At 42.0% G+C, this 15,769-nt stretch overlaps 1 protein-coding gene across 1 annotated transcript; it reads left to right on the forward strand.

Annotated features, from left to right (window-relative positions):
- The first annotated feature begins 7,214 nt into the window (after positions 1-7,214).
- On the forward strand, positions 7,215-10,279 carry LOC107390211 (UDP-glucuronosyltransferase). The gene is made up of 5 exons (XM_015966803.3): positions 7,215-8,211; positions 8,924-9,055; positions 9,262-9,349; positions 9,437-9,656; positions 9,758-10,279. The coding sequence occupies exons 1-5, from the start codon at positions 7,351-7,353 to the stop codon at positions 10,038-10,040; spliced, it is 1,584 nt and encodes a 527-aa protein (XP_015822289.1). The 5' UTR covers positions 7,215-7,350; the 3' UTR covers positions 10,041-10,279.
- The last annotated feature ends 5,490 nt before the right edge of the window (positions 10,280-15,769 follow it).

A 15,769-nucleotide genomic window follows, 5' to 3' on the forward strand; every position in this document is an offset into this window, starting at 1 on the left:
CAGACAGCAGTGCGCTCCTCAGCGCTGCTGGAGCTCAGTGCGCAAAATCCTCCGCTGCGCGCCTGGAGACTCCAAGAGCGGCGCGCATCCGTTTGGAGAGTCAGGACCAGCCGATCTAACCGTGTAGTCTCACTCTCTCTGTTTAAAATTTAAGATGCTTGGTGTCACACTTTCTACGAAACAAGCTTTAACCCTTTAGTTACACCTAAAGATTTAAGCAATATTTGTCTCTTAATGCCTGAAGCATCGAACATGTGGCTCGACTGTGGTCACTGAGATGAGCAAGCTCTTCAGAAAGTTCTAAAAGAACTTTGACTCTCATTTATGCAACAATAAGCTCATTTTAATATTTGTTTTACCATTTTTTTTCAAAACACAAAATAAAGAGTGACGCTTTGGCGTTTGGAAGAAGAACCCGAGGAGGAAAAGACAGCAAAAGGTCAAACTTTATCCAAATGTCAGACTTCTTTTCACAATGGAGCTCACGATTCTGAAGCGATCTTTGTGACTTTAGCTCCACCACGTGGTTAGTGTTGAGAGTTACGTGCTGAGAAAGCTACAGCTTTTCCACTGCCAAACTAACCCATTTCTACCAATTATTTCTAAAAATGAACTAATAAGGTCAAAAAAGGGCAACATTTTGATTAACTGATTTATTGTTTTTGTTCAAAATCTGGACGGGGAAGGGGAACTAATAGAAGCATCCACACAATTCTGCCACTACTCTCTTGTGTGGGTAGTTATGAATCCAATTCAGTGTCAAAATATATTCCATATCTAAATGTCCATGATGACATCATTGCTAAAATCATTTTGTGTGTTACTACTAGAGGTGGATAGGTCATTGACTTCACATTTTATGGGTTCATGTTTGTAAGGAGATCTGGAGAAAAGTGATCTTTTTATCTTGAAACCTGCAGCTCTGGAGCCACAAGTGGCTCTTTAGATCTTCTGCAAAGGCTCTTAATAATCTCGGCTACAAATTATAAAATAACATACAGTTTTTATATAAATATAATCAAATGCAAGCTCAAGCTTTTTGTTTTTTCATGGAATAATTTCATTGAGTTTAGTCTACAGATTGACATTAAAATAACCCGCATTTTTGAATTTATTAGTTTTTTAAAACAATTTCAGACAAACATAGACATCCAAAAAAGAGCAATAAATCCATACTTATATTGGCAGAAATTACAAGTTTTACAATTACAACACATCTCTTATAATAGATATTTACAAAAAAGGAGTTTCAGAATTTTCTCATTTTTCTTAGAAATCTGAGAAAATAAAGAGAATTTTTTTGCAGCCCTAATTCTCATCCTTATATATATATATATATATATATATATATATATATATATATATATATATATATATATATATATATATATATATATATAATAAATAAATATATATATATATATATATATATATATATATATATATATATATATATATTTATATATATGTATAAAACAAAGCTGCGCTCAAGGCTCACACAAGAACTTGAATCACATCCTGAAGTCTGCTGCGACTCAGGATGTGACTTCTGATATTGATGTGCTGGTGAAAGCTAAAAGATGTTTGGTAAAATGAGTCAAATATACTTTACATGCTGCATGAAACTGATCTAGCCATGTGACCTGTAAGCTCTTTGAATCACTAAGGAATGTTTTATTTATTGATTGATTTTTTAGTTTTTTCAAATTTTCAAGTACACTTCAGGTGTTGTACTATTTTGGATACACTGTCCTCCGGCTCCAGCTTTGTTTGATTGTATTAAAACAAAGAAAACAATCTGAATTTGTTTTTAATTTACCGGTCCGGCTCACTTGGGACTAGATTTCCCTCAGTGTGGCCCCTGAGCTAAAATGAGTTTGACACCCCTGCTGTAGACCATAACATCTTACTTAGCAGGCTCAAACATCTAGAACTTTCTCAGGCATCCGTGTCATGGTTCAGAAGTTATATCTTCGACTGTAAGCAGACTGTGAGAACAGAGGGTTACCAATCTGCTCCTCTACCCCTGTCTATGGGCGTTCATCAAGGGTCGATACTGGGCCCAGCCTTATTCAACATCTATATTATTAATATTGTTCATGCTGTTGACAGTTCTCATATACATTTATATGTAGAGGACACCATTTTATATTCATGCAGTTCTTCCTTGAATGCAGCTTTGTCCTCCTTGCAGCACAACTTTAATCATCTTCAACAGACCTTCTCAAACCATCATCTTCATTTAAACACACGTGAACTTCAACCGTAACTTACCGCAGCCCTGGCACTGTTTCCCTGGAGGGTGCAGAACTACAAGTTCCTATAAGTATCTGGCTTGACGGCACACTTTCATTTGACATTCACATTAATTCATCACTTTCGAAAGTCAACTCAAGAATTGGGTTTCTATAGCAACAGGTCATCCTTAACTCATTCTGCAAAGCAAACCTTGGCCAAAATGACAATCCTTCACGTCTTAGACTACGGTGACATCATTTACATTATTGGGGGCAGCAGTAGCTCATCAGGTTGAGCGGGTTGTCCAGTAATCGTAAGGTTGCAGGTTTGATTCCGGCTCTGGACAGAGACTTCTGCTGTTGTGTCCTTGGGCAAGACACTTAACCCACGTTGCCTGCTGGTGGTGGTCGGAGGGACCGGTGGTGCCTGTGCTCGGCAGCCTCGCCTCTGTCAGTGCGCCCCAGGGCAGCTGTGGCTACATCGTAGCTCATCACCATCAGTGTGTGAATGTGTGTGTGAATGGATGAATGATACACTGTAGTGTAAAGCGCTTTGGAGTCCTTACTCTGAGAGGTGCTACACAAGTGCGGATCATTTATCATTTATAGGACTGCTTCAAAGAACTTCGTCATAACCTAGCTGTCATTTATCACTCAGCAATGTGTTTGGTCATTGGTGCCCCTTTCACTACTCATCATTGTGATCTGTGCTCACTCGTTAACTGGCCATCACTCCATTCCTGCAGGTTGTTACATTAAATCAATTATACCGTAATTTCCGGACTATAGAGTGCACCTCAATATAAGCCGCACCAACAAAAAAAAAAGCTTTTCTACACATATGCCGCACTCGAATACAAGCCGGATTTTAAACAGGTGTGAACGTGCCTGCAAGTTTAGAAAAGAAAACAGCACTGATAGCATTCATATTTCTGGATGATTAGAAAATAAAAACTGCACACAAAACATGCCTGGTTAGTAAATAAAACACACTTGCCTACCAGAAGAAGTCATTCGCTCTCATCTTCCTCTTGCGCACTAAAGCCATTAAAGTCCTCTTCTTCAGTGTCGGAGTTGAACAGCCTCAGAAGAGCTTCGTCACATACCTTTTCTGTGGCGATGTCAGTGTCGCTGTCCGTGTTGCTGTCATCATCCCCGGGTGAAGCTGACTTGAATGAGTTCTTCCCGCTGCCGTCTCCAGCGCCGAACCATGGATTCATTCATGCCAAGCTTACGTGCGGCAGTGCTGTTTCCCTCCTTTACTGCCAGATCGATGGCCTTCAACTTAAATGCGGCATCATAAGAACTCATACGTGTAGTTACCATGATGAGGGGGTATGGATTTGAAAAAAATTCTTCGTCATGCCGGCTGCTTGCATGTGCTAAATTAAAATGAGCACTTTCTTCCATTTCCACTTTTGACTTCCACCTGTTTCACGTTCTGCTAAAACGCCCCCTAGTGGCAGGTGAAGGAAAATCTTCAGTAAAGCCGCACCTCATTATAAGCCGCATGGTTCAAAGCGTGGGAAAAAAGTAGCGGCTTATAGTCCGGAAATTACAGTATACAAAACAATCATCGGTGGAACACCGTCATATCTTCGCTCATTATTCATCACTTCCAACAACCAGAGCAATTTACGTTCCAGTAACTTAATCTCTGTGGTTACTCCCAAAGCTCGCACCTCCTTTGGCCGCTCCTCATTCCAGTTTGCTGCTTCCAACGACTGGAATGAGAACGAGCTGCTAAAATCACTAAAGCTCACTACCTACCTTCCAATAATTTATTGCAATCAGTAGTTTCTGATCAATGTGCCTGCTTCACTTAAAGATGGTTTTAAGTCTGTTTTGATTGCTTGTACATATTGTAAATGAGAACAGTCGGTTATATCTTATCTTGCTTTTTTTAAAATCTTACCTGTTTTTCTTTGGTGTAAAGCTAATTATGTGTCTGTTGCCACTCTTCTTGGCCAGAGCAGCGTTGTAAATGAGAATAAGTTGTCAATCAACTCATCTGGTTAAATAAATAAACACATTTTGGTGAACTGAGGGGGAAAATGGCTGCAGACCCCTTTCCTCAATTATCAAGTGTGTCCAAAATAAACTTTAGTTACTCGAACCTGCAATTAACCCCAGATGAACCTGATTAAATATACACTTTGCACTAACTTGTGCTAATGTGTGGCTTAAATGACATAAAACTGAAGTTTGGTACATTATGTGCACAGATTTGATGGCTCTAAAGGCCAGTCTAAGATAAAAATGTACTTTTCCCACATTTTTCTACTTTTCAATTCAATTTTTAAAAATGTTTTCACAGTTTTCATAATTAGTGGACAAAACCTTTTCACGGTAAGTCACTGTGTCTGTTTTATTTTAAAGTTGTGCTTAAAATTTAATTGGCTTGAACTCTAAACAGGGAACCGCTTCATGAAAGCTTGATTCAGCCAACAGGCAGCAAAGGTTAAATGAATTTATACTACCCTTGATAAGAGTTTATCACTGATTATTACAGACATCCACAAACCAGCAGGAGTCAGAAGCAGTTGGTCAGAGTAGACAAGCCTTTAGATAAAACAATCAGCACACTCACAGAACCACTGATAAATGGTTATCTTTGAAAATCTGACATCATCAGCACGAGCTTTTGTTCTTACCTGGGAGAAACTAATAAAAATAATAATCACATGCATTCATCTCTTGTTTATTCTTAGTAAACTCATCTTTTGTAGCTTTGGCGCTCCCATCTGGTTTGATGATGCACAAATCACTATGATCAGCATGGCATTGCGATAATTGAACACGTTCACCTCCTTTTTTATTTGTTCATCGACATAATCAGATTGCTGGGTTTCAGATGATGACTGGTATGTCTCACATGTTTTATTGTCTGTAATGAATGCATCACAAATTTTAAATACGAGCCTGTGTTGACGCAAACAAACAAATAAACCAACACATTTAACACCCAATCAGCACTAATAAATGAATTTAAACTGATGCAAATGTGCATTTTTCTGTAAAAGCTCATCGGTCATGGTTGGCATAGTTAGTGGGAGTGATTTTATTTGATTTGGGGTTTTATTCTATATTTTAGTGTTGCACAACAAAGAATGGAGTTCAGCTCAATACTTATTTTTGTATTTCTGACCAGTCTTGTTTTGTTTAATCAAACTGATGTCATTCCACATGCACATCTAATGTAATTGGCAGGTTGTTATCTGGGTTCAGAGGTCTAGACAGTCTAGATTATTGATGGGATGAGAGTCTTGAATGCATTTGAGAGGCCATGACAATCATTGGGCCCTTTTTTTAAAATATGGTTTGTGACAAAAAATCAAGACCTTGCACACCGATCGAACAGTCTTTATTGATGCTTCATAATTATTTTGCTCAGGATGTTGCGTGTGTGCCTTCATGATCTCACCTGTATATTTTTGATGTATTCTGGCATCTTTGACAAAAGGGAATGGCTAACAGCACAACCAAGAAAAAAGGCAGCGACTCCCAAGTCCCAGAGGTTACTGAAAGTCTTCTGTTAGCTGAAGAGGCTCCAGAAAATTCCAGGAGCTTGTGAAATCCAGTGCTTTTGCTAGAACATGTGCATATCTCCATTTCATCAGACGGGCCATTTTCAGGAACCAACGGAGTCCTCGAACAGGGGCAGGGACATGAATGGCCCGGTGGAGTTGCTGAGCGCCACTTTTGTTCAACTCATGCTGATTGGTTGTAACTCAGTAGGAAATCAGCAGATGGCATCCAGAACAACAGGCAATAGTAAAATTAGAAGCACTGCTTCTAAAGCAGAATGGAAGCAAAAGAAAATATGCACAGATCCCACTGCTTTAATACGGCCATCACCAAACTCCTAATGACTGAATAACACGGCGGAACCCCCCCCCACAACTAAGTAATTCACAGGTTTTTGTTAACTCACATGGTGCTGAAAAAACTTACCTTCTTCTGGTCATTGAATGCCACATTTTACATCAACCAGCAGCTCTTTTGCTCCTCCGTATGTATTAAATGATGCTGTACTTTGACAGAAGGAAACCTTGAATAATATTGTTACTGTAAATGCATTTTGGAGCTGATCAATGACATCCCCATCATCAAATTTAGACTAAAAAGGTGTCTAAAACTTTTGTTAAATGTGTTGGACGCATAGTGTTTTAATATAAATGCAATCCACAGCTAGAGCCTAAACCCTGCCGACGTTACCACAAGGACCAATAATGTTGTGCCACACCAAAGTTTTCTCTGGCCCCCAAGAGAATTTCCTCTGAGCGCCACTGCTGAAGTCTGTGTGGATTGCAACGATAAACTGCTGTCCTCCGGCCAGGCAGCAAAAAGTATTTAGCCCTCAAATTTCAAGGTCAAATTTGACTCAAACGTCATCGTACCTCTTGTTTTTTTCTGAAGGGGATCTTGACATTTTTACAGCCACAGTTGCTTAACTCACTGCAATTAGTTTGACGAGTAAAAATTCCTGTCGTAACTAAGCTGCGTTAGATACTATCAGCTTCCTCAAAACAGAAGGGGGTTGGTTTCCTCTTACAAACAGCTTCGCACGCCACCACTCTCGCTGCAAGCGTTAGATGTACCTGTGTGCGTGAGACCAAAGACAGCCACTGATTAAGCAGCGCTTACACGGCACGCACGCACGTCTGCTTTCCAGGGAGGAGGAGACGCGGAACAGCCAGAGTAAACAAAGGCAGCGTTGCTCAAAGGGGCAGTCAGTACATGCAATACGACACCAACTTGGAATTTCTTGGGGGACCTCCTTAAAAAGAGAAAAGAATAGACCTAAAGACAACTTTACTTGTAATCAATGTTCTTTGAGAGACATGATAAGACCTAACCATGTCATGTAAACCAGTGATTAACTGGACAGAGCCCCTGATTCCTAGGACTTCCCCCACAACGCTCTGGGAACTTCCGCAGTCTCCCTGGGGTTATATAACAGCTTGACTCAAAATGCTGCCTGCACTTCCTGCACCATTGCAACACAAACACACTCGCTGACTCCCACACAGGCTCACACATAAGTGCCACCCCTTAACAACAGGCACCAGTAGCACACACCAAAGCCAGCTTGCAGCACAGAGAGAAGGCAATGGGAAGCAGGGTGTGGTTTCCTACAGCGGGACTGCTGGTCTGGCTGTGCTGCCTCAGTCTCGGGACCGTTCACGGAGGGAAGGTGCTGGTTATGCCTGTGGATGGAAGTCATTGGCTCAGCATGAAGATCCTGGTGAAGGAACTCAGCCGCAGGGGCCACGAGGTCACGGTTCTGGTTCCTGAGAGCAGGTTGCTGATTCAAGGCTCAGACAGCTACAAGACCAAGATTTATCAAGTGCCGTACACTCAGGCTGAACTGGATTCACAGTTCGAATCGCTCAGAGAGAGACTCTTTGATACACCTCCACATTTCACAGATTTCTTTGTGAACGTGGACCGCTTGGTCGCCTTTACCTCCGTCCAGGCGTTGGGCTGCAAGGCTCTGCTGAACAACGAGCCTTTAATAAGCCAACTAAGAGTGGAAGGCTTTGAGATGGTCCTCACCGATCCCTTCCTTCCATGCGGCTCCATCCTGGCAAAGATCTTCTCCGTCCCAGCTGTTTATTTCCTGCGCGGGCTTCCATGTGGGCTGGATACCCAAGCCAGCCAGTGCCCTTCACCTGCATCTTACGTCCCTGTGTCTTTTTCCGGTAACACCAACAACATGACGTTTCTACAGAGAGTGACAAACATAATGATGTCTTATGTGGAATCCTACCTGTGCGGCATCATGTATAAGCACTTTGATGATCTCACCAGCATGCAGTTTGGAAACGGCATGACTTACAAAGAGCTCATCAGCCATGGGGCTATTTGGCTGCTCAGATATGACTTCACATTCGAATGGCCCAAACCTGTCATGCCAAACCAGGTTTTTATCGGAGGGATCAACTGTGCAAAGAAAGCTCCTCTGCCAGCCGTGAGTATAAATGCATCATCACTGGACTAAATAAACATGCATCTTATTTAGATTGGCTCAAAGCTAATCCGGTCTGGTCGATCTGATCGATCAGAAGAAAGTGTGAAATGTTTTCACACTTCATTAATGCAGAAGAAATCTCAGCAAAATGCTTTTTACTTGGTAAAATGTTAAAATTATTTGTGATTTAGTTAAGTTTAAATGCGTGAACAATATTTTTAGTGTTTGCAAAATGCTTTCTGTGATTTAAAGCACAAAAAAAAATCTAACTCAGATTTTATCCTGCAGGACAGGAAAAATAAGATTTATCTAACCACTGAAGGCATTCTGTGCATCGGTTAGGAAGTTTATTTAGGTTTTGCATTATGATGTGGTGAAACTCATCTGTCTGTTCTTGTGGTGAATTGTGTTGGAGCAATGCAATCCTGATTTCTGGACTACCGCCGGCCTACCAGCAGAAGGGCTGAGGGGCCCTGTTATGTCAACAGGGATCCAGTAATTCACAGAAACAATGGGTTTTTTGACATAAGCACAGAGGCCGTTACGCTTCCAAAATCAAATAATTGGGAAGCCGTTAGTTTCATTCAGTGCTAATGAGGCAGTATTTCTTTTAGTTTATATAAGAAGTCATGATGCGATGGCTGCAGAGGAAAAAAGGGTTTTCAGCATAAAAACTGAGATTTTGTCCCATTTATGTCTTTTTTCCCTGCAGGACTTGCAGGAGTTTGCGGATGGCTCAGGAGATGATGGTTTTATCGTCTTTACACTGGGATCACTGGTGGCCTCTATGCCCGAAGAAAAGGCTAAGCAGTTCTTCGACGCCTTTCGGCAAATTCCCCAGAGGGTAAAATTTCAAACAGACTTTTATTTCACATGATTTTTCTTCTTTAACGACTCAGGAAAAGAGAAACATTAATGAACTGGTGAATATACTCACTCAGTACATATGCTAAAGGTTAACTTATGTCCTGGACTTTGAGCTCAGCTTTGCCATAAACTCACCCGCTTGTTCGTCGACTGCAAAATGAGGCGGTGTGATTTGTGTTGCAGGTTGTGTGGAGATACACCGGCCCGCTTCCTAAAGATGTGCCCAAGAATGTCCGAGTTATGAAATGGCTCCCTCAGAATGATCTTCTTGGTGTGTTTTTTGGCGTTTCTAATAAAATGTTCATGCTTTTCAACTTTTTGGTGGACCAACACTAAGCCTGTTCTTTGTTCTCCTCAGCCCATCCCAAAGCTAAAGTCTTCATGACTCATGGAGGAACCCATGGCATATACGAAGGCATCTGCAACGGCGTGCCTATGTTGATGTTTCCTCTTTTCGGGGACCAGGGAGACAACGTGCATCGGATGGTGGCTCGCGGTGTTGCAGAGAAGATCAGTGCCTTTGAAGTGACAACAGAAACAGTCGTAGCTGCACTGAAAAAAATGATCCAGGACAAAAGGTGAAAGTCCTTTGGATGACCTCCGTATAGAGAAATGCAGATTAAACACAAAAGGAGAGAACATCATAAATCCTTCATAACAAACCATGTTTTCTCCTCAGCTACAAGGAGCGGATGGAGGCGCTGTCCCAGATCCACCTGGACCGCCCCATTGGGCCTCTGGACCTGGCCGTCTTCTGGTCCGAGTTTGTAATGAGACACAAGGGAGCGCCGCACCTGAGAGTGGCAGCACATGACTTGAACTGGTTTCAGTACCACAGCCTGGACGTCATCGGCTTTTTAGTCGCCGTTGTTCTGGTCGTTTTATGGGTGACCCTGAAGTCCTGCGCCTTTATTTTCCACAAGTGTTGCGGGAAAAGAATTGTAAAGAAAAAATCTGAATAGTGTTTACCACTAAGTAGATCATCTGAACACCACTGTGAATTTTAAATCTGGCGTATTGTGTGTGTGTGTGTGTGTGTGTGTGTGTGTGTGTGTGTGTGTGTGTGTGTGTGTGTGTGTGTGTGTATGCTCAGGTGTCTGTGTGTATCGATTTCTACGTTGTGCCACAACAGCTGTATAATAATGATCTTGGTAAGGATCCTTTAAAAGATCCCAGATTTAATTAAATGACTTCAAAAACAGTTATGGATTATTATTTATTAATAAATTCTGGTGAAACTTACATTTTTTAATGTTGTCAGAGGAAACAGATGTTGCCGGGACATCAAAGTTAACGAGAACCTAAATGAATGATTTATGGAACCCCTCTGTTGTCAGAACTGACATAAAAGTCTGACTCGTATATTAAAAGTAAACATTTATGTTTGATATGTCAACACCATCTCTTCATGGATGTAAATTCAAAGTGTCGGAGTACCCGGCCCGGAGGGTTACCGGGGTTCCACCCTGGAGCCAGGCCTGGGGCTGGGGCCCGTGAGCGAGCACCTGGTGGCCGGGCTTTCGCCCATGGGGCCCGGCTGGGCCTAGCCCGAACCGGATACATGGGCCCCAACTGTGGACTCACCACCCGCAGGAGGAACATGAAGGGTCCGGTGCAGTGTGGATCGGGTGGCAGACCGAGGCGGGAGCCTTGGCGGTCCGATCCGCAGACAAGAAAACTGGTTTTTGTGACATGGAACGTCACCTCGCTGGCGGGGAAGGAGCAGGAGCTTGTGGCAGCAAGATTCAGGAAGCCTACAACATGCTGAAGAAACAAGGTGAGGGATAACAGTAATCATGATTTTTTTATTTTTTCTGCAGGATTTTGCCAACCTGAGAAATGCCACAGATAACATTAAAAATTAATGTTATGTTTGGAAAAACTTGAAGAAAATGGGGTTAGGCTTTGAATTCAATTAAAGATGAAAAAATAAAATAAAATTCAGCTGATGTTAATTTCAGCATTTTGACTGTATTAAAAGCAGTGGGACCGACGGGAATTCCGGCCCTGCTTATTTCTGCTTATGTGGACGAACAAAGGAATGGTTTTGAGAAGAGACGAAACTGAGAATAATTAACCTAGAGTAACTGCCAGTCTGTGCACCAAAGACACGGCTGTGCATCTCCTAAGTTTGGAGCCTAAGTGCTTACTTCTGTGTCCAGATCGATACTGGCGTGTGAGGGCCTGTGTTGCCCAGGACCCTCGGGGGGCGGTATACAGAAACCCCTCCCCTCTGAAACCCAGTAGGGGTCAGGCTGCATTCTGGTGGTTGAACATGAGCACTGCATGTGTGTAAATGTGCTGGGTTTCATTTGTGAAGAAATAAGTCTCAATAATAAGCACTTGTTTGTTTATTTGAGATGTGCATGTAAGATAAATAACTCTTTATCATATTAATCTTCTTTTGCTCTCGCTCTCTGTTTGAAATCAGTTAATCTTTAATTTAGGAAGGGCAATTTTAGAGAGAAAACAAGTTATTCCATTTTTTTTCTTTCCCTCTCTATAAATATTCTAACCACGTGTAAATAAACTCAAACCTTTGGCCTAACTATTAGAAGTGGTTAATAATTTTAAATTTACCATTAATTCTAACCACGGGAAAAGGAAGGGAAGTTTTTCGACTTTCAACCAAACTGGTAAACATGGCAGGAAAATCTGAGGTCGTGGAGTCCGGTTCTTTCGAGGAGCTTGATGCAGTCCTTCAGGAGCTGACACAGAACCACATTCCAGAATATTCTGATGAAGTCCAGCAAATGGACTCCGAGAAATTGCAATCTGCTATGACGGATCTAATCGACACAGGGATGAATCAGACAGCCGGGGACAAATCAGCTGTGAAAACCATCAGCAGCTTAGCCGCCGTGCTCTCTAGAAGATTCCAATTAGCCCATAAGCTAATCGGTCAGGCTTCGGAACAATTAACAAAAAAATCTCAAAAGATGGATCAACTTTGTGAGGAGACAGCTTGGTACAAACGACACCTTGCAGAGGTTCAGGAAGAGCTTAAAATTGCCACGAGCGATTTAGCCAAAACCTCTACTCAACTTTATGACGTTAGTAAAGAAAAAGAGAGAAATGAATCACTCATGACCGAACTTGTGACAGAGAAACAGGCCATCCAGGCTCGAAATGAAACCCATGTAAAAACACTAGAGGCGCAACACAATACAATTCAGGATTTACAATCCCAGCTTCGTGAATCAGAGGAAAAAAAGCGCTTAAATGAAAGGTTCCGATATCCCATATCTCAGTTTATCTCACCCGAAGTCAAACGTTTTGTAGATTTCCCAGCACCTACCGGAGGTGCTGCTGCACGACAGAAGGAAGAGAGTGGTCCTGCTAGGGTAAGGGAAGAATTAACAGGCACTTTCAACATATTCTCCACCACGAGGATTGCCTCCTTTCTTGAACAGCAGGTCACGTGAGCACCTAAACCTAGACGGACCCAGAAATAAAGATTTAGATCAAATGGCAAGAAACATTACCCGATTTGAACCTAGCCCAGGAGTTCCTTGTCATGTAGAATCTTACTTGAAGGACATCCAGTTTTGTTTGAGAAAATACCCATACGCAACAGTAGATGACAAAATCTACCTCATCAAGATGACCTCGAGTCGGGAGGTAAGTAGATTCGTTGAGCGACAGCCTGAGACCATCAAAGAGACTACGAGCGTTTGTCCCAGGTAATAACCAGAGAGTTCTCCGGTTTTGTCTCCCAAACGGGATTGCCCTTAGCTCTAAACGTCAAACAGGCCAAGAATGAGCATCCCCAAGAATATTATTAGGGATGAGCGAGTACACCACTATCTGTATCTGTATCTGTTCAACCAACTAAATTATCTGTATCTGTATCTGTACTCGGAATGGGCGTGGCACAACCCGGAAGTGGGCGTGGTTTAACCGGATGTGGGTGTGGTTTACATCATACATTATTTTAAGTCTGAAATTGATATGGATTGATCAGAAGTTGATATGTGTGTGGTTTATTTGAAAACTATTTACAGAGCAGCCTCAGAATTGACATTAAATATTTTTGATAACAATAGTAAAGGAACTATTTCAGAACAAGTTTTTCAATAAAATCAGAACATTAATATTTAAGTGCATGGATTAATGCATCTGAACTCATGCAGTAGGAACTAGGAAATATGAAATGCTAGAACCAGACACAACTTTATATATATATATATATATATATATATATATATATATATATATATATATTAGGGCCTGCACGACTTTATTTTTTTTAAAGTCGACAGTCAAGTAATGAAAGTCGAGTCGACTTCGACTAGTCGTTGATGACGTCATACGCCGGAAGCGGCGGCGGGGGGAGGGGGGGGGGGGTTCGGTCGGTAGGTTCGCTGGAGTTTTTGACAATTAAAATTGCGCCCACATTTGCTAAGTTAACACATCTCTTTTAACAACGGTAGTTTCTGCATCCTACTTCAGTCCTCTCCCCCCTCCCCCTGCGCAGCAGCAGCAAACTCACTGTTGCACCTGCACCCTTTCCTGCTGCTCTAAACATTAAAATAATTATTTCATTTTCTGTTCCTCACTTCTGATTACCTTCAGTGGTGTCTGTTTGTTGCAACCACCAGGTACAAAAACAAACTTGTTTTTATTTGACTATTTTTCTGTCCTGTATCTGTTTATTATCTTCCTGCATCTCCTCTCAGTCTAAAGAAAAACTGCTACCTGGGTTCATATGTATTTACCTTGTGAGTTACCTTTGAACTGCAGTTCTAAAAGATCTACCGACCGCAAAAACAGCGGAGTGCCACTGCTCGCCGGCCGACTATAACGGGACTGTTTTTGCTGCGGAGTTCATGCCGGAGCGGAGTGGAGATAGTGGAATCTTGGGGGTGCGTCACCGGAGGACAACAGGTGATGCACCTCGCTCCGCAGCAGCGAAACGCATCAGGCACAAATAACAGACAGAAAACATGAAAGGAAATGAGCTGACATGAACGATCGCGTGTCACCTGATTTGGCGGTGCTCAGGACGCAATGTCTGGAGCGCACGTCAATGATCAGAGCTTTGCATGTGCAAACTGGTTAAGATTAGGATGGGGGTGAGGGGAAGGTTAAATTGCAAGAGGGAAAAGGTCACAGTTTGGTTAAATGTCCGTTTTACCGCCAGTGTCAGTACCGCACAGCGCGTCGCCTCCGCCTCGATCCAGACGCGCAGGGGCTCATCACCTGCTGTCTTTTCCGAGGGCTGCATCTTGTCGGTCATTATCACGTGACAGCGACTAGTTGATGACAGGCATAAAAAGTCACTACAGAGCCGTGAAGTCGACTAGTCGACTATTTCGTACAACCCCTAATATATATATATATATATATATATATATATATATATATATATATATATATATATATATATATATATATATATATAATGTCCTTGTTAGGGGGAGAAATATTGGTTTTATGTAGTGTAATTGGTTTGCTGGAATTTAAGTTTTTTGCAAAAGGTTTTTCTGGTTTTAAGTTTTGCTGGTGGAAACTTGGATCATTGCATTTCTTAGCCTCTTTACATATGAATTCACAGAAGTACTCAAAGGGTGGGAAACAGCCTTGGTTGTTCTCTTTATATTGAGAGCCATGTGACATCCACCTCTCCTGAAGTCCATATGGGGGTTTGTCTATACGATTGGGCTTATTCCACAAGACGTGTCCAGATAGAGTAGACCAGGGAGATGGCCGTCTTCCTTGGCGCCTTGAATCTCTTGCAGTAAATCCCCTAGTTCACGTAGCTTGACATGATCTTTGGCTGTTAATTTTGGGAAACTGTCCAACCGTTGGAAAAGTGACCTTTCGATTATTTCTGATGCTGCATAACATTCATTCAGTCTTTCCCATGCTTTGTATAGAGCTACTGTGGGGTTGTTGACATATACTGAACGTATGCGTTTCACCTGATCACTTGACTCCCTCCCTAACCACTTCGTCATGAGATCTAGCCATGTATTGGGCAAAGGGCTCTGCTGGATTTAAAATGCTGGCCGTGGTGTTACAGTCATGCTGAGGTATAAATGGTGAGCCGCATGGGTTGAGAGAGGTATTTTGTTTCTCCACTTTAGGTTTTGTGTCACCTTTCAGCTGGCTGGGGTTATTTAGAGCAGTGATATTAGCTTTGGTAAGCCTTAATTCAGAGTTGATGGGTTGTGGCTCTAAATTGTCTTCTTCAGATGGATGCCACGTCGTGGACTGGGAGATAGCTTGGTGTCCATTTGAGATCGTACATATTCATTCATATGTTCTAATTTTACACTTTCTGATGGAGATTTTCTACTCTCAGTTTCTTCTTGTATTGCTTCAGCTTCCTCTAGCACTTCTGCTTCAGCTAGAGCAGCATCAGCTTCTCTCTGTAATGTTAACACTTCTAATTCCGCATCTATTTTTGCCTTTTCCAGTTCACTTTGAGCTTTTTCAACTTTTAACTGTGCTTCTTTTGTTGCATAGCATGCTCTCACCTTTGCAGCCTCCGCTTTAGCTCGAGCATGAGCAGCGCTTACTGCTGATCCAGATGAGCGGCTCGTCCTCAAACTGTGTGCAGACTTGTTACTCGATACCATTTTGACCGTGATGAATTATCAGCAGTGGTGGCTGGCCACTAGAGGGCGATAGGGCACCGCCCCCCCAGTTTTCCCCAGTGTTTTTAATTTTTATTTAAAAAAAAAAT

Source organism: Nothobranchius furzeri, chromosome 14, assembly GCF_043380555.1.
Source record: "Nothobranchius furzeri strain GRZ-AD chromosome 14, NfurGRZ-RIMD1, whole genome shotgun sequence".
In the NCBI taxonomy this organism is placed as follows: Eukaryota; Metazoa; Chordata; class Actinopteri; order Cyprinodontiformes; family Nothobranchiidae; genus Nothobranchius; species Nothobranchius furzeri.

Bases quoted from the DNA above. Each gene is read 5' to 3' on its own strand.
- LOC107390211 (XM_015966803.3), top strand. From the start codon at position 7,351: ATGGGAAGCAGGGTGTGGTTTCCTACAGCGGGACTGCTGGTCTGGCTG. The intron at 8,212-8,923 runs GTGAGTATAAAT...TTTTCCCTGCAG, and splicing joins AGAAAGCTCCTCTGCCAGCC to GACTTGCAGGAGTTTGCGGA. The intron at 9,657-9,757 runs GTGAAAGTCCTT...TTTTCTCCTCAG, and splicing joins AAAATGATCCAGGACAAAAG to CTACAAGGAGCGGATGGAGG.